Genomic DNA, 21,864 nt, shown 5'->3' with positions numbered 1-21,864 from the left:
TCGCTTGGTCCTGGTAGTGACAATGAACTATCGATCTTGGACGTTGTACCTTTTTATATGCTGACCAATATCGACGAGACCGTACGGTAAAGTGAAGTGGTTGGGAAGTCGCACTCGCTTCTGGTACACAGTTTGATACAGCTTTTCCAAGGGTCGACTCACGATTTCGTGAGTGGGTAAATGTACAATCTTGTGCAGTTCGTAGTGGTCATTTTAGCTTCCATCCTCTCCAGACTGCAAGACTTCTTTCAATACGCCAAACTTCACCACTCGACTGTTGCGATAATTGAGAGTCAATCCTTTCACTTTAAACTCCGTGTGAACTTCTCCTTGTTTAATCAGATATTCGTAGCCGTAATGTTTAGGACCGCCACTTGCAAAACTTAGAATCGTGGCGTCGGGGTGCTCGTCTGTCCAGGCTCCTAAACGGTCTCCTTCGATGTCAGGGTGACGTTGACCCGGGTGATCGATGTAGATGCAACTGTCCGTGTCAAAGTACAGGACACGATCACCTATCAGTTCTAAAGCTTCGTACAATTTTAAGCGAGCTTGGGCTGTCACGTAAGCCGCAATGATGATATTTCCAAATTCGACAGCTTGTACAAAGTCCAGTTCTTCTTCGTAATTGAATAGGATCAAATCCACACGAACGTCGTCCACGTGTTTCATGTATTTGGTTTTGTCGTGAATCATCTAGAAGTACCGGGAAGGTTCTGTCGAATACTCTGCCTTAGGTAAAAATGGTCGTTGTGCCATTTTACCCGACACGCAATTTGACATCACTCTGGCTAACGATCGCCTTACCTCGTTTTTCTCCACGTGGTTTAAAGTGATTCCTTCCTGCTCCCAGTATTTCTCTTTGAATTTCTTTTGGTCTTCAGGAGTGTGGCACCAGGAAGGATAGCCGCTGGCTTCTTGTTTCAGTTTCAAAAAGGCATCCACGTAGTCTGCGAAAATGCCTTTGTGAGTCTAATCGTCCTTGGGGTACTGTTCTGTCTTGGGAAAGTGGTAAATTTTGTACACTTCTAACAGTTGGTATCCCATGTCCAGAGCTTTCAACAATTCTACGCTGACCCACGTTCCCGTCAAGGCTCGTTCTTCCTGGGTGTGCTGACAAGGCTGGTCTTGACTGCACGTTTTGGCACAAGTACGGCACAAGGGAAACATCAGTTTTCCTCGGCAATTTTGGGGTAACATGGGATGGTACAAGTCCGTGGCAGGAAAGACTTTGCACTTGATCATCCTTCGTATTGTCGGATGTTGTCCAGGTCGATGTGTTCCGTCAGCAATTGCGGGTGCTATGAATGAAAGTGACAATATTTACACGTAAGGATACAGCGAACACACGTCCTAGTATTTGATTTATTCTCCTTTCTCTTCGTCAGCGTGGTACAGGAAACACGTGGCATTCTTCCGTCCTCCGTACAAACTATCCTGCGGGTTCAGGGTGTCCACCAGCTTGTAACCTTCCACAATGCATTTAAACTCAGAATAAGTTTTCAAACGGTGATCGTATTCGTGTTCCCATATTTCCACCACTTGGTATCCTTGTTGTTCTAACTTCAAGCACCGTTGACAAGTGGCCTGGTACAAGTCTTCCATGGTCCGTTGTAAAAACTGATTTTTAGTGACACGTTGAGGGTAACAGATGTGACATCCGTGAAATAAGCAACCGTTAAATTCGTACACGATCTTGGGGGGTTTCTATGTCCCAACCATCCACCGAATACGTTCCAATGGTCTTTTCGTCTCCTCCATTGCGGGCGTGCTGTATCCATTGTCTTCCTTGTCGTACAAGTAATTTAGCGAACGTAGGGCTTTGACCGAGTATTGACGTTTGACAAAGTTCGTTGTTTGAGGACTAATGACGGCCAGAGTGTTTTCGGGCAGGAATCGTTGACGGTACACTAAGGAACACGCTTTGGCAATGGTGCAGGCTTCTTTCAAAGGATCGATCTATCCGTGTTCCATGAACATTTCTCGAAATTCTTCCACAACAACGTCGTAAAATGTTCACGTGGGAACGAAATACTTTAACATTTCTTCCTGAAAGTAGCAGGGGTCTGAGGCGTGATTCTGGTACCAAGGATAGAAAACTTCTCGGTGTTTGGTTCGCATGTTGTCGGGGTCGTAGTCGTAAGCCTCAGGCAAATGGGGTAGAACGGTATGTTGATTGGCCTCGGTATTGAAAAAGTGCGGAAAATAACCTTTAGCCATTTCTGTCATTCCAAACGTTTTAGGCATTCGACTGAAAGGCCTGGCCAAGTAACTCACTGAATCTTTAAAGAGTACTTGACCCACATGCATGGAAATTATTTCGGCTCCGTTCAAAGTCACTTTCGGACGTTCGGTACTTTGTTCCGTATAGTATCTCAAAAGAAACTGTCCATCGTATCCCGAGAAATTGCGAGCCATCACCGTGGCATGGCGATGACAATCACCGTAACGTTCGATGTCCTCTTGGCTCCACGTCTCGTCGATTGGACGAAACCGGTCAGCGTGTTCGGTCCCCGAATTTTTTTTCATGTCCTCCAGGAATCTTGCTGCATTGAGGGCAATGACTAAAGATAGGCTGTTGGGTTCATTTCTCGCACGCTCGATGAGTCACGCAGAAATTAGGAATGTGAATGCCAGTCTCTTTCATGCATTCGAAATCGAAAAAGCTGAAATTGCTTTTCTTCTGGTCATCTTCCTCGTCTTGTTTGGAATTGTATTTTTTAATGTAGCATTGGTGTTCCAAGTCCACGATTTGGTGACAAATGTGATATCGTTTCTTTCCTGAACATACGTGTGCCTTGACATTTTATTGTTACGTATGACTTGTCCACAAGTAGGGCACAATCTCAGCAGTGGACAAGCACTTTCTGCTGTGAACCTTGCGTCTTCAGATGCTGTTGGTAACAGTCAGGGCTGACAAAAGTGCGCTTACAAGCAGGGCAATGCACACGCTTTTGTCCTTCGTCAAGACAGGATTGAGAGACCAAACATCCTGAGCATTTTGATCCACAATGCTTGTGTTGCTCTCGAGTGTTAAAACCATGGTTTCATTTCTCGCAATAATAACTGTATCCTAGGAAAGCAGTGATACTGGTGATGGCATGGAAATGTTCATCATGATAAAAGACGTGAATGTATTTTCCGTCTTTGAAATCTTTACCTCGAAACAACAAAGGTCCGCGCACTTCTGGAGGGTGCACTTATAAGGTGTACCGTGGAGCCAAGACGTCTTGCAATTTTGCATTTCAGGAATGCCACCGGATGTGTCTTTGGACAGGTCAGCTTGCTTTCACATGACATCTGCTTCTCTTCTTTGTTTGGCACGATTCGATTTTTGAATAATTTTCCAGGCTCTTTTCCATTCTACCGTGTCGTCCTTGTCTGCATATGTTCGTTCTAACACGATGGCGCGGGCTAAACACATCTGGTCTTGGCAGTTGTTAATTTGAACGAGGCACTTTTTGGTGCTGTGAAGGTCGTCCAACAATAACACCTTTCTGCGTCCTGTCCCTTGGGGAAGAGAAACGTGGGTCTTGAACAGTGTCGCTTTTCCTTCGGTGATGTGAAACTTGTCGTTGGATTGTTGCACGTGTTAAATCTTGTCGATGACTTTGGAAGGTATTAATTCTGTTGGGCTGCTATACCGGGGGACTTTAAACTATCGTGATGAATGGAAGTTTCAAGCGATCGTCTTCTCTGGCTTGACATTGCCGTTTCAGAATGGTTAAGAAAGAATCCCACACCTCGGTGATCAAGCCCTCTGCTGTTTCCAGCTGTACGTTGGACCTGAAATCTTTAAACTTCACAGTGTACGTGTAAGCCGTGGTTCTAAATTTTCTAGAGGAGCGCTTTTCCGTCTCTTAGATGTGATAGTACTTGTCAGGGTTTACTAATGATGAACTTTGGTTGAGTGTAGAGTCTCTGGGTCTGGATTCTGGCTCACTCATGTCATCTTCAACATCATTGGCATGAATTGCAACCAAGACTTGAGCTACTGTACGAGGCGATAAATCACGTTTCTGCCTCTTACTTTCTTCTCCTTTATCCACGAATTTATTCGATCGTTTCATCTTGACAGCGAAGTCAAATGACTACATTTTAAAAGCCATGGGTCACTTTATATCCATATTAGACCAGTATTCTTTTCACTCTCAAACCGAGCAGAACGATGGAAGAGCCCACACAGATCGAACTTTTGATCAGAGCTTTGCAGGGTGTCATAAGAAAATTTTCTTCAGATAAGCCGACGGACTACTCACCCACCTTTTGAGACAAAAGTCAAAATACTTGCTATATCTGTAAGAAGAAAAGGCATTGGTCTTCAGAGTGTCCAGGCCGTCAAAAAAGCAAAACAGGTGCTAGAAGAGACAAAAGTCAAGATGCCTGTTATCATTGTCAAAAAAAAAGATGATTGCTCTTCAGAATGCCCTAAGAAACAACAGAGCAAGAAGAGAGGGGTTCAGAACAGGAAAAAGAAGAGGTACTCTCCCCAAAGGATGAACCCAGATACGTGCAAAAAGAGAAAGATTAGAAACAAAGAAGACGAAGAGAAAGTAAGAACGAAGAGGAGAAAAAACCTGTGAAAGTTAAGAAATTAAAAAAAAAAAAGAGACTCAGCAAAGATACAGAGGAAGTGTATGAACTTTATTAAAGTGTTGTGTTGTGTTGTGAATTAGATTGTAAAATTTGTACCAAAATAGACCATTCAGAAAATGTAAGTGTCTTTTGATTTTGATTTTTAGAATAAGAACCTACACTCACGCACTCACTCACGTACACCATGGTTAAAAAAGGGCTTTTGAGTTTTAATTGATTCTGGCAATTGAAATAGTATCTCTTTTCGAGAGAAGTGGGTGGCCCTGAAAAGGACCGTTGTGTATTTGTTTGTTTAGAAAACAAACTCAGGAACGGGACGTAATCATCTTTAACTGCCTTAAGCCTTTGCCACGGCCAAGGCCTACTTCTGGACTGGCTCCTGTCAATGATGATTTGGTAGAAATCACTAGGGGTGGTATAGCAGGCATAGTAACAGGGTTGGGTTGTTTGGCTCGGAAAGGTCTTTTTCTCTTGGGTCGTAATAAAGAAGTTTGATACATTTGTTTCAGGTTCCTTAACTCTGCTAAAATGTCTAAGAGTACCGTCACCGTTTGCTTTTCACTATTCTCCTTGTCTCCTAGATCTTGTTTCTTCTCTGCTGCTTCTTCCTGTCATTTCCTTTTTGCCTCTTCTTCTTCTCTCTGTTGCTGTTCTGCTTCCTTCTGCTGTTGTAAAAATTTCTCCAATTCTTCTGTCTGTCTCTGTTTAAAATCCTCGACGTGTGGTAAAGAAGGATAAGGTGGCGAAGGTACTGGTACCGGAACAAATTCTTGAGAAGAAAGAAAATCCTCTTAATTCCACTTAAAATTGACCTCTTCTTGAAGAAAGTCTGTGTTGACTTTGGTAGCCACTGATATTATATTGTTTCCCGTCTCCACAGCCGGTACACCCCAATTCATAGTCTTATTAGGTTCCGTCATGTTTGAAAACTGTGTCGCATGGATTGACTGCGCACAGACGCTAGCGCAGTCTATATAGGGAATGTGACGTCACAGGTCGCTCTCTTCGGATTGGAAGACCGTCTCCGTGTTGTGACTGAAATTTGTAACGCGTGTTTGGATTGGTGAATAAACTCAATCCGTTTCGATCCGCCCTTCCACTATAAATAACCCGTTCAGTTCATTCCCTTCATCTATTCTCGCCACAAGATGTGAAAAAACGTATAATCGTCTACTCTCGTATCGTCAATGCTGTTCCGTACGGACATGCCCATGTATGTGAAATCATCATGGACAATTACTTGGATCACGGGAACGAGTGTTTGGAAAAGAATTTATGTGGAGAGACAATGCTGTTTGAAAAGAGTTCTCATTTACGGACCAGAAGTCAGAAGAAGTTTGAGGAAGAAAAGACCTATGTGTTACCTTCTATGTTAACGGAATGATGTAAACAAAAAACCAAAGGCCCTTGTCAGGGTCTCGAAAAGATTTGCTTTCTTGCCTCAAAAACGTTTTTTAGTTTGTTGTATAGTTGTTTGTATAATGTATATTGTCTGTGTTATCTCTGTTCCATTCCTCTTGTCCCTGTACAACAACCCAACTCTTCCTTGTCGCTATACTGGCCAAATAGTCCCATGTTAAATTCCCGTTGTCGCTAAACGCGCACAGGGTGTGCTTAAAAGTGTTGTCGCTAAACGTGCCCGGGGGGGGGGTCTATAATGTATTTTCCCATTGTCGCTATAAATCTTGTAGCTAAACGTGCCCGGGTGTGTGTGTGTGTGTCTGTAATGTATTTTCCATTGTCGCTAAAGTGCCCCCTTTCACTACTCACTTGCTGATCTTCCAGTGCTTACTGAAATTGGATCACCCTATTATCAAACGGCAAAGCAAATGGAGCAGATGATATGCCAGCATGAGTCTATAAAGCTAGAGACTCGCATAAAGCTAAGAAACTGACCAACTCTTCCAGTCAATGTGGAATCAAGGAATTATATCCTATGAGTAGAATGATGCATTCATCGTCCACTTGTACAAGCGAAAAAGCGACAATCTTTCGACAGCTATTTCAACATCCCCTTGGTGTCAATACCGGCAAAATCCTCGCCATAATTTTGTTGAATCGCATTGTGCATCACATCGATCAAGCGCGCCTGTTTGAGAGTCAGTGTTGCTTCAGGAAAGGTTGAGTGATCATAGTGTTTGCAGTTCGTCAGCTTCAGGAGAAATGCTAGAATGAGAACTCCAACCCGTACACTACATTCACAACCTGACAAAAGCCTTTGACTCAGTCAGTCGTGGGGGGAGGGGGCCTTTAGAAGACCGTGTCAACATTTATTTACCAACTTTACTATCACACTAGAATCAACATCAACTACCGGACGACAACCTCTTCAATCTGAGGAGACAACAGGAAGTGACTGATTTCCTATTTGCTGATGACTATTCCCTGAATGCCATTTCTGAGCCTGACATGCAACAGAGTTGCTGCTGTTGTTGTTTCTGCAGAGTTTAACGCCATTTTTCAGCACAAGATATGCTATACATGGCGGCCAGTATAAATGGTGGAAGAAGAACCCGGGCAAACCCCGGTAAGAACCACCGATCCACGAGAAGCTACTGCCAAGCTTTCTCGCATATCCACATTTGCCGAACCCGAGTCTCGAACCCACGCAGACAGAGGTGAGATGGCAGTGATCCGTAACGGTGAGCGCTTTAGACCACTGGGGGCCCTTGCAACAGAGTCATTTCTGTTCAGCTTTGTGACAATTTATGTCTCACAATCAATATCAAGAAGACAGTTGATGTAACAAAATGCACCAGGAAAGCCTTAGGTCGAGCCTGCCATTGTAGTAAATGACCATGTCTTCCTGGCAGTGGACAAGTTCACCTATCTGGACAGTAGACTGTCACGTGCGGTCGACATTAATGATAAAGTTACTTTGACAATTTACGAAACGAGGATTGACGAGAAGTTACGAATGATCGACCTATTGTGTGTGTGTCGATTCGTAATTTCTCAGTCAATCCAATCGTAGAATTGGCTGAGGTGATCTAAATAAATTTTATTTCTTCTATTTTATTGTCGAAATATTTTCCGGGGACAAAATGTACGATTGTTTTTCTGTAGATTGCTGCGCCGTCAAACCTTTAAGAGTTTTTTTTTTTTTTTTTTTTTTTTTGTTTTTCTGGCAGAAACAGCGAATGAATGCCCGAATGACTCGCGTTTACTCTCAAACAACGTATTTATTAAATATTAAAATAAACATAAATTTTGGATATATCTTGAATATCATGGTAATGTTTTATAAGAAAACTATATTTTTGAACAATTTTGCACAATTTGTTATAGTCTGAAATGAAATAAAAGAAGTATACATTGTTTTGAGAGTTTCCAAACACGATTCAAAATGTCTGCCTCCTTTCAGCAAATTTTCCGCCAACTGTCATCATGATGCATACTGGTTTCTTCGTTGTTTCCAAATTTGATTGGGTTCTTCACAGTTGTCACAGATAGTTTTGTATGTAAATAAACTTGTGGTTGTCCATCGTTGGCATCTAAGCTAGATAAATTCAATCATTATCGCTTGTTATGATGCGTGTGATAGTGGTCTGCGGTCTTACGTTTTACGGGCAGGTCTGTCAGCATCTTAACACCCGTATTACAAAACACACAAAATCCACACCAAATCGCATGGTCTACCTCCTCATCTCTAAACTGCAGCGCCTCCTCCATCCGACCTTTTTCTTTAAAAGTTGGCGTTCTTGTGTCAGGTTGATAAATAAATACAAATGCAATTTACTAGTCTTATATATTTCGGCTTTAATCTCCACTCAGTTATTATATAAATAGACAGAGATGAATAAAGTTTTCATTTATTTCAAACTCGAGCTAACACCACAAAAACAGGACGGATAAGTAATTATAAATTGAAATCCAGCAAGTAGATCTCTTGCATTTTTTGCCTGACATTACTGGTAGTTGGGGGAAAAAAGGGATAGATCTTCTTGTTGGTTTAAAAATTAGTGTGTACCAGCAAATTTTGCTTTGGTGATCTGTCAAGTGATTCTGCTGCCAAAATGGATACCGCAATAAGAATGACAAATAATTAATTGCTTGATGATGAGACTGAAATAGCACTTAACACCTTTTGATTTTAATTGTGACAGTTGTATTCACTTGAGATGTTAATTACCTGGTATGCGAAAAACTCGCCCCATAGAGAACTCACCCCAGTGTATCTGGAGAAGTCGCCCCAGAGTGGTTGGAGAAGTCGCCCCAATTGGTTGGAGAAGTCACCCCAAAACTTGTCACCCAGATAACCTTTTTATAACAGAATTAAATCATCTTTTACGTGATTCATATTTAGATTTTTATGTATACGTGATCACAAAAGAGATATTAACTGGTAATCATAAAAAGCAATATCATAGTAATATTTCTAAGGATGAAATTAAGTCTTTATATAATCTGATGAATGACGACAGTGTAGTGATTAAAAAGGATGATAAGTCAAACACTATTATTATTATGAATCAAGATGATTATGTTAAAGAAGTTGAACATCAATTAAATGATGAAAAATACTACAAACATATCGAAGACCCGTCAGTAGAAATTAAATAAAAAAATTCAACATGCATTAATGAGATCGTTAAAAATAATAATTCCGTATATGAGGAATTTGATACTTTCCCTCTTAACATACGTACACCTCAGTTCTACATATTACCCAAAACTCATAAAAATCCTGGCCATAATTGACCTTTAAATTTTCCAGGACGACCCATTATATGATGTAATTCATATACTGAAACACATGCACCCTTCATCAAAGAAAGCCAACTACAATCTTTCAATAAAAACAAAGAACTTTTCCTCAAAGGAAGTCGGTACCAAACTTAAATAAAAGTGATGGAATCTGATGGATTTTTGCATTTTCCAACGTGACTGGAACACGTTAACTGTGCCGTGAAAGTTTTCTTTTTGTAAGGGAAAATGTTTATGCTTATGAACGCTACCAAAGGGGGCTTAAAATGCAGCCTAACTTTTACCGACTTGGGACGTACTGAAAAGTAAATGTGCTTCGTCATTCGTTACGTGATTGTGCTATATTTTTCCACTGAATTAGACCAATATGACCTGTGACAAAATTATTGAATATTTTAAAGCAGTGTGTGTGCATATTTTTGATGGAATCACTTGTATTGTGGATTCAGTGTATATGATGAGGTTCACAGGTGAGTACATGGTGTTGATACTATTCATGCTATACATTAGACATGTATATATAAACAGTATTCACATATATGTACCAATTTGTGGTTCTCTAAATAAAGTAAACTATTATATATGTCTTCTCTGTTTTCACTACAGGTGTATTTCTCATTTAATATGCATCAATTTAAGATGATAATTGTGCTGATGAAGCACGTATTTTACCGTCCACATTTATTACCTACACCCCCCTCCCTGTAATTTTTTTGGGTACATGCATAATTTTCTTCAGCTAACTGAACTGGTTGCTTATAACATGGTTCGGTCTATAACGCGGTCGGGTTCTATTGCGCCCAACTACCGTGTTGTAGCGGGGTCACACTGTACCAGCATTCCGCATGCAGATGGTATTGAAGCGTGTAAATATTTTCTTGATAACAGTCCTAATAATAGCACACTATCTAGTGAAAATATTTGTAAAATAATAAAACTTATCTTGGGAAATAACTATTTTCAATTTAATTATATGAATTACATACAAATAATGGGTACGTCAATGGGTATTAATATGGCTCCTTCATACTCTTCCCTTTCATGGGTAAGTTAGAAAAAAATTTTCTTCAAAGCAAAAAGTTTAATCCATCTCTTTGGTTCAGATTTTTAGATATTTGTGATCTGGAAGCATTCAGCTTAAGAACTGAAAAAATGTATTGATTGCCTAAATCATTTTCACCAGACGATTAAATTTACTTATACTGCATCTAGTACACATGTTCCATTTTTAGATGTAAATGTAATGAAAAATATTGATAGCACTATCTTTGCAATTATTCATATCAAGGAAGCTAATATCCACCAATATATGGAATAGTTTTCTTGTCATCCCATGTCATGTAAAAACTGTATACCATGTAGTCAGTCCAAAAGGTACGACATATTATTTCAGATGAATGTCAATTACAAAATTCGTTGAATAAATTACAAACATATTTACAAAATTGAAATTATCCTACACATGGAAAAATTGAAAAATTGCAAATTTTATAGATTTAATAAGTTATTAAGTTGAAGAAAAACAACAATAAATAAAGGCTTAACAACCATGTGGCGACATCTCAGAATTACTATATATGATCCTTGGGGCGACTTCTCCAGGCGAAGTGGGGCGACTTCTCCGACCACCATGGGGCGACTTCTCCTGACACGTGGGATGGGTTCTCCATGGGGTGAGTTCTCCGCTATTCTAATTACCTGACCATGACAAAGTATATAACAGGCAAATGTTTAGTCTTTCTGCACAATACCTTCAGTCATTGTGCTACATGTTTACAAAATCGTTCAGTGAATCCTCATTTGATATGTCTAGAAAGTGTGCAAATAGATATCTATGTGGAAATTGTCAATCAGATGACGTTTCCAACTGCATTCGTGTGGGTTGTGTCTTCTCTTGAGCTAGAGTACATATGTTTATCATGCCATTCTGTGAGTGGTGATTCCTTAGATAGCAGCCCTGGAAACTTCATGATCAAAAAGGAATTACTGAAAGTTATGTCCACTGAAAGAGATAAAAAGCATCCCATGCGGAATAAAAAGTGACATATACATTGTCATTAAAGCACCTGATGATGGTAATGGTGCCAAAAACTTCCCAGATGACTGGTGTTTGGGACTGGAGAACTGCTATAACAGTTAGAGTTTTGTTGACACTAATACTGTTGACAAATTATGTAGTATATATATAAAAAATGAACAGTACTGTGTCAGGAGAATGGTCAATGGTGCAATCACCTAAGAACCAATATTGCCTCAGCCATCAGGTGTTTTAACACTTTATAAATATTATACTAAATTGATGATAGCCAAATAATTAAACAAATCCATAACAAGAATTGCTGGATTGCCTAATTCCTTTCCTGTTGAAAATAATGCTGGCCATTGTGGAATACTGTGGCAAAATGCCAATAATCTTTAAACAACACAGAAATTCTAAGAAATGAGAGCCACATGTTGTTGTTGTTGTAGGGTTTAATGCCATTTTCCAGCACATGATAGGCTGTACATAATGGAGAGCGCTTTAAATCACTCGGCCACTCGGGGGACCCGCAGAGCCACATGTAAGGACAGACCCAAAAATTCTAAAGAGAGCAGCTGAAATGGCAAAGCATGAGAAAGTCAACAAGGTTCTGACATAACATATGGAAGACAACAGTTTCATGGCTCCAAAATCTATTAAATAAATGGCAAGAAATTCAGAGACCATAAACAAAAATGTTCAGAAAATATTAACGCCAGAATAAAAATAGCTGATGATGTGGTGTTTTAAGTGAGCTTCACAATAATCCAGTCATCCAAGAAATAATTTTGAAAAAACACAAGAAACCTGTTGTCATTGTTTATAGTGACCAACAGATGGATAACATGATCAGAAACTGTGAAGGAGATGATGGGATTGTTCCTAGTGTTGATAGAACTTTCAACTTGGAATGTCCCACAGTCTTTCCTACAAAAACTATTGCATGATAAGCAATAGAGCCAATGATTTTTTGGTGATGTTTAGGCCATGCATGATATATTTGGATACTGAAGAGGAAACTTCAGGGACATTTTTCTCACACGTTAGGGATCAATTTGGACACAAGCTTCATTAACTATAGGAGGTGATGAAGAAAAGAGCATGATGAACATCCTGAAAGCCAGATTCCCACAGGCAAAATTTTTGTTATGTACAAAACACATTCATGACAATGTAAAACAACGTCTTCAGGAAAACAAGGCATGTGTATAGGCCTGTAAGAGAATACTTAAAAAAATGATGGATTATTATATGCCATAGATGACATGGAATTTGATTCAGAACAAACGCGTTTAAGTCACGAGAAAAATGGCACACGAACCATGGACAGGCACAAAATTAGGACACTCTAGCTTGAAATATCAATGTTGATTCTTAAATAGGACATGTGAGAAAGGAGAGAAATGCCCTCCCTTGTATTATTATATAGTACATTACATGTATGACAACTAAATGGTAAGCAACCATACAGGACCCTGTGATGATGAATAAATGCGCACACGATACGGGCCTCAAACTTTAATCATTATTCTCTGTCTCGATCTGAACTTGGAAATCTTTTTTTAACAGGTACCTGGTTGTTCATTATATTACCCAGTTTATTATCAGTGGGCGGGTACCCGAATACCTGGGTACCCATTGGCACCTTTAGTGTTTAGACTTATTGTGATGTTCATGTACTTAAATACGCTCAGACTTATTGTAATGTTCATTTACTTAAATGTGATTAGATATATCGTGATGTTCATGTATTTAAATGTGATTAGACTAATTGTAATGTTCATGTACTTAAATACGCTCAGACTTATTGTAATGTTCATTTACTTAAATGTGATTAGATTTATCGTGATGTTCATGTATTTAAATGTGATTAGACTAATTGTAATGTTCATGTACTTCGGCAGGATTAAACTTAATGCCATAAAAATCCAGAAAATTTGTGTTTACCTCATGACTGGCATTCCACCAGTCAGAAAAGGCATTTAGATTATTAGTTCATATAGAGAGGTGATTTACATGGTGCTTTGTTTCTCCAGTAGGTCCGTTGACTGCCAGTATGTAAATATTAGAAATAGCATGTGAACATTTAGTTACAAGTGTCCGTAGAGTCTTTTCTGGCATTCAGGATGGTCATGGAGAATGATTTAATAGGCCAAATACCATATATACTTGCTTAGAAGTCAGATCTTATTGCAACTATATAGACCCAGATCTGCTATCACATAATAATGTGCTGTCAGATCTAAGTCTGTGTAGTTTGCTAATAGTGATTAGTAGAGTTAACAACGTAGACCCTGATCAGCTAGTGCATTATGGGGTTATGTTGTTTGTACTTGGTATCATCGGCTCATATATATAGCAATATTGTTTGTATTTTATGACCATTCATAATTTAATCCTCAGGATTTTGTTGTATTTCATGCTTAGACTCATGGTATGAACCCCATCTTTGTTTGGATTTACTTTGCTATTTTTAAAAATAATTTTCCAATTTTTTCTTTTTCTTTTCAGGATTGTCTCTACCCAATCATGGCTTGCTGACTGATAACAATGTGTGCCCATTGTGGGCATGTTGAGGGGAGGGTGAAGTAGGGCTATATTTCTTTATTTATTCTAGTCAGCACCCTCCCTCAATAATTGTTTTTGCTCAACATACAGTCTAGTTTACAGTAGAACAGTACATTTTGAGTTAGTGCATTTAGAAATTCCATGACATCACGATACCTTGTATCAGTCAAAACTCCTTCATGTCAGTAATAATTATTTAACAAAAGGTTCCTTCCTGTATATTTGTCCAAATGAATTCAGTCTTAAATTCCCATTTTTGCCAGTATTGACACTTGTATATTGACTGTATCAGTATTAATATTGTAAATCATAATATATGTTACTGTAGCATATCATTATTCATAATTGTTCCTACCTACAATGCCCGGATTTGACCCTGAATGTGGGCCAAAGTGCCGCTCTAGGAAACATGCACAGGAGTTTAATGCAGCCATTAGCAAATGCACACTTAGAGAGATACAAGCTTTTTCAAGATTATGTTATAATGCAGCCCAGTATTCAGATTCATGTGGGAGGTCAGCGTTGCATGTAGCTGCAGCATGTGGAAAGACGGACATTGTTGAATGGCTCTTAAAAGAAAAGAATGGGGATGTTACAGCAAAAGACACTGAGTCAGGGTGGACTGCATTGCACAGAGCTTTGTTTTATGGTCAGCTTGCAGCTGTTAGACTTCTTGTTCAGGTAAAACAAAATTCTTTAATGACTCATACAAAAGATTTTGCAGTTCTTAGCTCTTCAGGCAGTATGCTCACTTTGTTATAAGGACTATTTAGCAGTATGGTATGGCCATGTGTCTGTTATCCATCATTTGTGTGTTACTAGCATGGAGGCTCCATGTTTTTGATTCAGTTTGATCTTCTTTATATTAAAGGTCACCGGCCATACTCCAACATTTTCCTGTTTATATCAGATTTGCATTACGTGATTAAAAATAGTTATACTTTGCACAAAAAGAACAAAAAAATTATCAAGTGTAAAGAACAAATAATAATTTAATAACTTGAAATAGAAGTATACAACGCTGTTACTTCTCCTTAGTTACGATTTCCCCTCTATAGAGGATGCAACCGGAAATGACGTTCATTTATCCCTACAAGACGACATACTTCTTGTTGTCGAAAAATGAAACACTATAAACTATGGATAGGGAATATTTAGATGAAACTAATGAAAACTAATTTACTGTTCAGCCTTATATCGGTATGCGTGCATGACGCATTAGATTGTGTCGCTTTCAAAACTGTTCCATTGTTTCAATTTATTTTGAAAATTCCCGTTAATACAGGTAAAAAGAATCAATGCTGGCTTCCCTGTGTCGGCAGATTTTATAATAAAAAAAAAACAACATTATGAAAGAAATTGGCACACTTAAATAATCCAAAGGAACCAAACTTGACTTCCCTTTGTCGGCAGACTTCAGAAGAAAACATCGGCACACTAAAAAGATACCAAAGTCAAGTTTCCTGGGTTGGTTTGCATTGTAATAAAATAACCTATGTAGTTGATGTCCTGTCGGTAAGTTTAAACAACGAGTTTATTGCTTCCTGCCAGTTGTGTTTATCACCCGGGCTTCTATTTGTTTGCCATATGTAATCATAATTGATGTTTGCAGGGCAAATAGTATACACAATAATAACTTGCTTTAATAATACTTTTATAACCCATGCTAGCAGAAAGATTATCATTTGCACTCACATTGAATGTATTTTAAAATAATGATTTTTTTTTTATTTGCGAGATACCGACTTCTAGTTAACCTGGATACAATACAGTCTGGGTCAGTTTGCAATAAGTAACATATCATGCGTAAATGGCAGGTGCCTTCAAGCAATTGGGTGATACTTTCGTCTCATTTGCGATTTTGTTATTTGACATAAGTGATACACACTACACTAAGGATGCATACGCAAGCTGGCATCCGCTACATATACGGATTTCGTGGATATATATTTTTAAAAAATAATTTTTCGCATGATGAAAAAAGAAGGAATATATGATAACAATGCAAGGTTAATTTCTTTCATTTTATTTTCAAACAAGTGTATGTTTATCAATTTATTGTGTTCCATGAGTGTGTGTGTGTGGCACAAATTAAACACAAAATTATTTCCTTTCTAATTTGTACGGAATAATGGAGTAAATATGATTGACGATATTGATCAGTAATGACAAGCTTTCAATTTACGCACACAAACACTAAGACAACTTGAAAAATAAAAAAAAAACAATAAAATTAACTGGTAAGAGCTTCATATTGCAACAACTAAATACTGACAAAATGCTCAACATTATTCTCTCTCTCTCTCTCTCATGTGTAATCTAGTATGTATTGTATGCAGCTGTGTTAAAACGTGAAGCCTTAAATTAAATATATTTGTTATAATAGCTTATGTACACTACCCTTAGCAAAATGTATACATATTATGTAGAATATTATCTGTTATGTATTTTTGTTTTATAAATGATTATTGATAATTTGACCAGAAGACTTAAATTGAGAATGTCGTTGTGCAGATGCATATATTTGTTAGCATTAAAACTGTATATAAATATTTCAGTTAGAACAAGAAAGATATGTCAGTTTGTGTTTTCTCTCATAAATATGTATGACATGAAGTATGATTATTTTCTTTCAAAGAATATCAAAATAGTTTGTTTAAATTTAGTTTTTTTCCCTAAAACCTATTTTACATAGCATCTACTTTTTTGTTGAAGAAAAAGAACCTACAAACTGTTGTTAAGTTTGGCCGAATTGTATTTCAAGTTGGGCCAAATTGTCTTTGGGCCTAATTCACTATAATCCGGCATAAATGATACAACTTTCCCATCCCTCCCCTATTCGATCCCACAGATTAAATACACTTTTTTCTGGTAAACATGGTTTTTCGGAAAAAGAAAGAACACTTTTTCCCATCATCACTCTTTTGGTTACATCCGTATGCAACACAGTGCACCATATTTGCTGTACAAAAGCACGATCGTATGCGATATCACATAGACATGTACGTGGGGAAATTAAGCACTTGAATGGCTAGGTTGAATAGAAGGGATAAATGTACGTCATATCTGGTTTTGGCATGTGGAAACTACCGATTGTTTACAGAGATGTGCCGAATAATTTTTTCATTTTATAAAGCAGAGTTTTAAATCTAATTAAACATTTTTATGGTGTGCATACATAACCAATGCATTTTATTTATAACTATAATAATATCACACGTTTGTAAAAAATAGGTGGCCGGTGACCTTTAAGCCAAATGTACGTCAAAGGAATATAAAAAAACCATTAATTTATTGTTGATTTCAGTGAGTACTTAAATTTCTTAATGCCAGAAAACTGATAGTCACATGTGACCTCAGTGTAGTTTTTCTTTGGTAGGTAAAACTCCTTGCAGGAGCCAAAATTGAAAGTCTATTTTTGTATCATGGCATCTTTAATTATGGATTCTGAGTAGTTAGTGTGAACAGTTACTGAAATTCCTTGTATTGTTCACTTTGAAAACACATTATGGTGAAATCACTTTTGTAGTATACCACTTTTTCTTGTATTTTATGATTGCTATAAAAGATGCATGTAAAAGCTTAATGAACTGCGATTTATCTTTAAAACTCCTCCCATAATCCATGAATTTAGGTACTGACAAAGATTTAAATTTGTGCTAAACTGCAGAAAATGTAAACCCTCAAAAATATATGAATTTACATTACCTGCATTGCTTTTTTACAAAGATTTATGATCCCAAAAGAAATTGTTAGTTATATGATAATTCACAAATCACAAACTTGAAGAAACATGAATAAGCTTTGGAAAGGCACTACTCATGTCCTGGTTGCTTTATTATATACATTAATTTGTAGAAACTGATGGAATAAGGTGAAACAATTGACCTTCCAAACAGTGACTCACTTAGTCCCAATTTTTTAAAAACTAGATATTTTTTCAGTTTCACTGTTTAAAAGCCAAAGTAGTACAGGTTTTTCAGAAACTTTCCATTGGCTATAGTTTGTCTCTTTCTTTTCTTTTTTTGTAGAATAATAGTGATTTGTACACCAGAGACCATGAAGGACTTGGGCCTCTGGATTTGATTATGAAAGATCAGCCACCTCGCATATCATACTCTCGATCAGGTATGATAAAGAATAAAATTGACATATCAATCATGTTCTGCCTGCTCATCATGTCAACTATGTTCTGCCTACTAATTTATGTATCAGCTATGATCTGCCTACTCACTAACACATCAACTATACTCTGACTACTCATTAACATGTCAACTATACTCTGACTACTCATTAACACAGCAACCATGCTCTTCCTACTCATTGACACTATGCTCTGCCTATTCATTAACATATCAACTATACTCTGACTACTCATTAACATAGCAACTATACTCTGACTACTCATTAACATAGCAACTGTGCTCTGAATACTCATTAACATAGCAACTATGCTCTGCCTATTCATTAACATAGCAACTATGCTCTGTCTACACATTTATGTGTCAGCTATGCTCTGCTTACTCATTAACATAGCAACTGTGCTCTGAATACTCATTAACATAGCAACTATGCTCTGCCTATTCATTAACATAGCAACTATGCTCTGTCTGCACATTTATGTGTCAGCTATGCTCTGCCTACTCATTAACATATGAACTATGCTCTGCCTACTCATTATTGTCAACTATGTGTTATGAGTCTATGCTCTTAAAATAAGTAACAGAAAAGAGTGAAGACAAAATACTTTGTAAAATTTAACAAATAATTTATTTCCCTAGGATACAAAATGAAAAATATGAAATATGAACTTAAGGTATTGCAAATCAGATCCAAAAATAATCCAAGAATTATAAACACAAGTCCTATCAATGATAAGTTCTAAGTGAATCTCAGTTCAAATCCTGATGAAATTCAAGATGGAAGGTGATGACGTCTGTAATAAGCTACGAAGTGCAGAGGTGTCAACAGTTTCTTTTTGAATCACAGAAAATATTCCAGTTTTGAATTCAGTAAACATTCCAGTGAATGTCTTTATCCAAGAATGATATCAGATCACTTTGTATTTCCAGGGAAATAATCACTTTCTTCTATAATTTGAAGAAAATAAAAATTCACCCCTAACTGGACACAACATTATACACTTTAACGTGTCAATTGTCTTAAGCCCAACTGACAAACCTTCATCATAACATCAGTTATATCACTAAGATGCAATACAGATTCCCAGATGTGAGTCAAAAGTTAATTCTTCTGGAAACATTAGAAGTTTGTTACCAACTGGCACATGATACAGTGCAACCCCACTATAACGCGATAATTGGGGTCCAAAAAATTGGATCGCGTTGATATCTGGGTCACGTTAATGCGGGGTTTTAGAGTATTTGACCTTTTCAGAGAACAACTCATTGGCACATGTACGTGTATTCGTGACTAATGTATATGATAAATAGGGTATCAACACCATTTACTATTGTGCCATCGTGGCATTCAGTTCATCTATAATGCATGTAATTCCATTGAAAAATTGCACACAGATTTACAATATTCAAAAAAAAATTCCCAGATCATTGTGTCTGAATTTAATGTTTAATATACAGCATGAACAGAGTATCAACACCGTTTACTTGCCGTCTGATATCGTACTGTTGGGGCTTGAAATTAATCCATAATATATTTAATTCCATTGCAAAAATTGCATACCTATTTAAACTATTCAATAATTTTGTCACACATCATTATGTGTCTGAATTCAATGGGGAAAATTAACAGCAAAATTAGGTTAAGAAAGACGAAGCACATGTACGGTTCATTATGTTCAAGGGTCTATGAATGGTGTCTGTACAAATTTCATACTGCTAAAATTTTCTCATATGCGTTTCTGTGCACATTTATCCATTGCAAATTTCCAATAATTAACACTTGTACGTCTATTTGTTTGAACGACTACAGCAAGAATAATTACCAATCAACACATGCTTTCAGCGTGCATATAACTTTTACTTCAGATTTTGTGAATATTGAAAGAAACATGTGAAAACTACTATACTAATCATTGCGCTAAGTGCAGAGAAAGACTTGTGTTTGTGTACTTGCTTTTCCATAATGGTAAAATATTTTTGTAAAAAGTAGGAAATTAATAACGATTTCATAAACAAACACCATACCCATGTAAAACCCAAGAACTAAGTGCAGTAGGCCTACAATGGTCACAAGTCACTTTTATATAATAAAATTAAGCTGAACGCATGTACAGTTTCATACCCTTTCAATTTCCAGCAAATAAAGTGTAAATTATTTACTGGTCAACTGATTGCGTTTAATAACACTGCCAAGCCCAGCAAACATGTTGGCAGCTTTTGCTTTTTGATGTTTATAAATTGTGAGAATCTTTTATCATCCACCGCATTGTCTGCCTCTTGGTTGTGTATGCAGTTGAAGAAGAAACACATGTTGACTATTATCTGTGCAACTATTGTATACATAATTAATTGAAGACAATCACAAAGACGACTTACTGGCATTACTCATGGATCAGTAAGTAACATTTCCGATAATGTTTATTTCGGAATAACACTTCAAGAACCTGGTGAAATTGTTAAATTTCAGAAGCCAAGCCACGATCGTATTATATTCGAATTCATACTCGAACTCTTCCCTAAAATGAGATAAACGTTTTACACACTATTTCTCGTACTTTTAAAAAACTATTTTTCCAGGTATGAGAAAAATACACATACATGTATTTAAAATTTCAGGAACCATGCCATGGTTGTACCATGTTATATTCAAATTCATACATGATCTCTTCCCCAAAATGATAATAAGGTTTTTTTTGCGCAAAGTGCAGAGAAAGAATGGCGTTTGTGAACATGCTTTTCCATAACAGTAAAATATTTTTATTAAAAAATAGGAAATTAGTAACGAGTTCATAAGTAAACCCATACACATGTAAAATCTGAGAACTAAGTGCAGTAGGCCTGCAATGGTCACGAGTCACTTTTATAAAAAAATTTAAAGCTGAACGCATGTACAATTTCATTCCCTTTCAATTTCCAGCTAATAAAGCGGACATTATGTACTGGTCAACTGATTGCATCTAATAACACCACCAAGCCCAGCAAACTTGTTGATGGCTTTTGTTTTTTGATGTTTGTTAAATTGTGTGAATCTTATCAACCACCACATTGTCTGCTGCTTGGTTGTGTATGCAGTTGAAGAAGAAACACATGTTGGCTATTGTTTGAGCAATGATTGTATACAGAATTAATTGAAGACAATCACAAAGACAACTTGCTGGCTTTACTCATGGATCAATAATAAGTAACATTTCTGATAATGTTTATTTTGGCATAACACTTCAAGATCCTGGTGATAATGTTAAATTTCAGAAGATACGCCACGATTGTATTATATTAAAATTCATACGCGAACTCTTCCCCAAAATGATAATTAACGTTTTACACACTATTTATCGTACTTAAAAACAATAATAGGTTTTCCAGTACGAGAAAAATACACATACTTGTATTTAAAATTTCTGATCATATTACATTTGAATTCATTCAAGAAAAAAATTGTTTTTCATGTGCGAATGAATATACAAAATTTCAGGAGCCACGCCACGACTGCGTTATATCTGAATTCGCATTATAGCGGGGTTGCACTGTACCTATCATGTAGTCCAGGTATGACCTTGACTCAACTTAATGATTCTTACTCAGAGACAGATAAAAAAAAAATTAAAAGTTGTTTACTAGGATAATAATTTGGTTAATAAGCTCATACACATAGAATATAATAAAGCTATTTTTAGTTGTTTATATAAATGAAATTAAAAAAATTAAAAAAGTCAATCAGAAATGAACTCAATTTTGGACAAGGTCAAGTCCAGTAAACAATAGCATGCAATGAAATAAAACAGATGTTAAAACTATCATCATCATCATCATCATCATCATCTTTATTTCCTTCCA

General features: G+C 37.1%; 1 protein-coding gene across 2 annotated transcripts in view; it reads left to right on the top strand.

Annotated features, from left to right (window-relative positions):
• The first annotated feature begins 7,757 nt into the window (after positions 1–7,757).
• The window catches only part of LOC149773610 (inhibitor of Bruton tyrosine kinase-like), a 104,960-nt gene continuing 90,853 nt past the window's right edge, over positions 7,758–21,864 (top strand). The window contains exons 1-3 of one of the 2 annotated variants that reach the window (XM_089946347.1): positions 7,758–8,050; positions 13,832–14,569; positions 17,920–18,016. In XM_089946347.1, the coding sequence (XP_089802473.1) occupies positions 14,249–14,569; positions 17,920–18,016 (418 nt within the window). In that variant the 5' untranslated portion in view covers positions 7,758–8,050; positions 13,832–14,248. Of the gene's footprint in view, positions 8,051–9,412; positions 9,771–13,831; positions 14,570–17,919; positions 18,017–21,864 lie in introns of those variants that run through there. The other variant, XM_089946348.1, reaches the window with a different exon arrangement.

The sequence above is a fragment of the Sinohyriopsis cumingii genome, unplaced genomic scaffold, assembly GCF_028554795.1.
Source record: "Sinohyriopsis cumingii isolate HCF-2022 unplaced genomic scaffold, ASM2855479v2 utg000624l, whole genome shotgun sequence".
In the NCBI taxonomy this organism is placed as follows: domain Eukaryota; kingdom Metazoa; phylum Mollusca; class Bivalvia; order Unionida; family Unionidae; genus Sinohyriopsis; species Sinohyriopsis cumingii.
The sequence above is the reverse complement of the archived record's forward strand: the minus strand, read 5'-3'. Positions and strand labels throughout refer to the sequence as shown.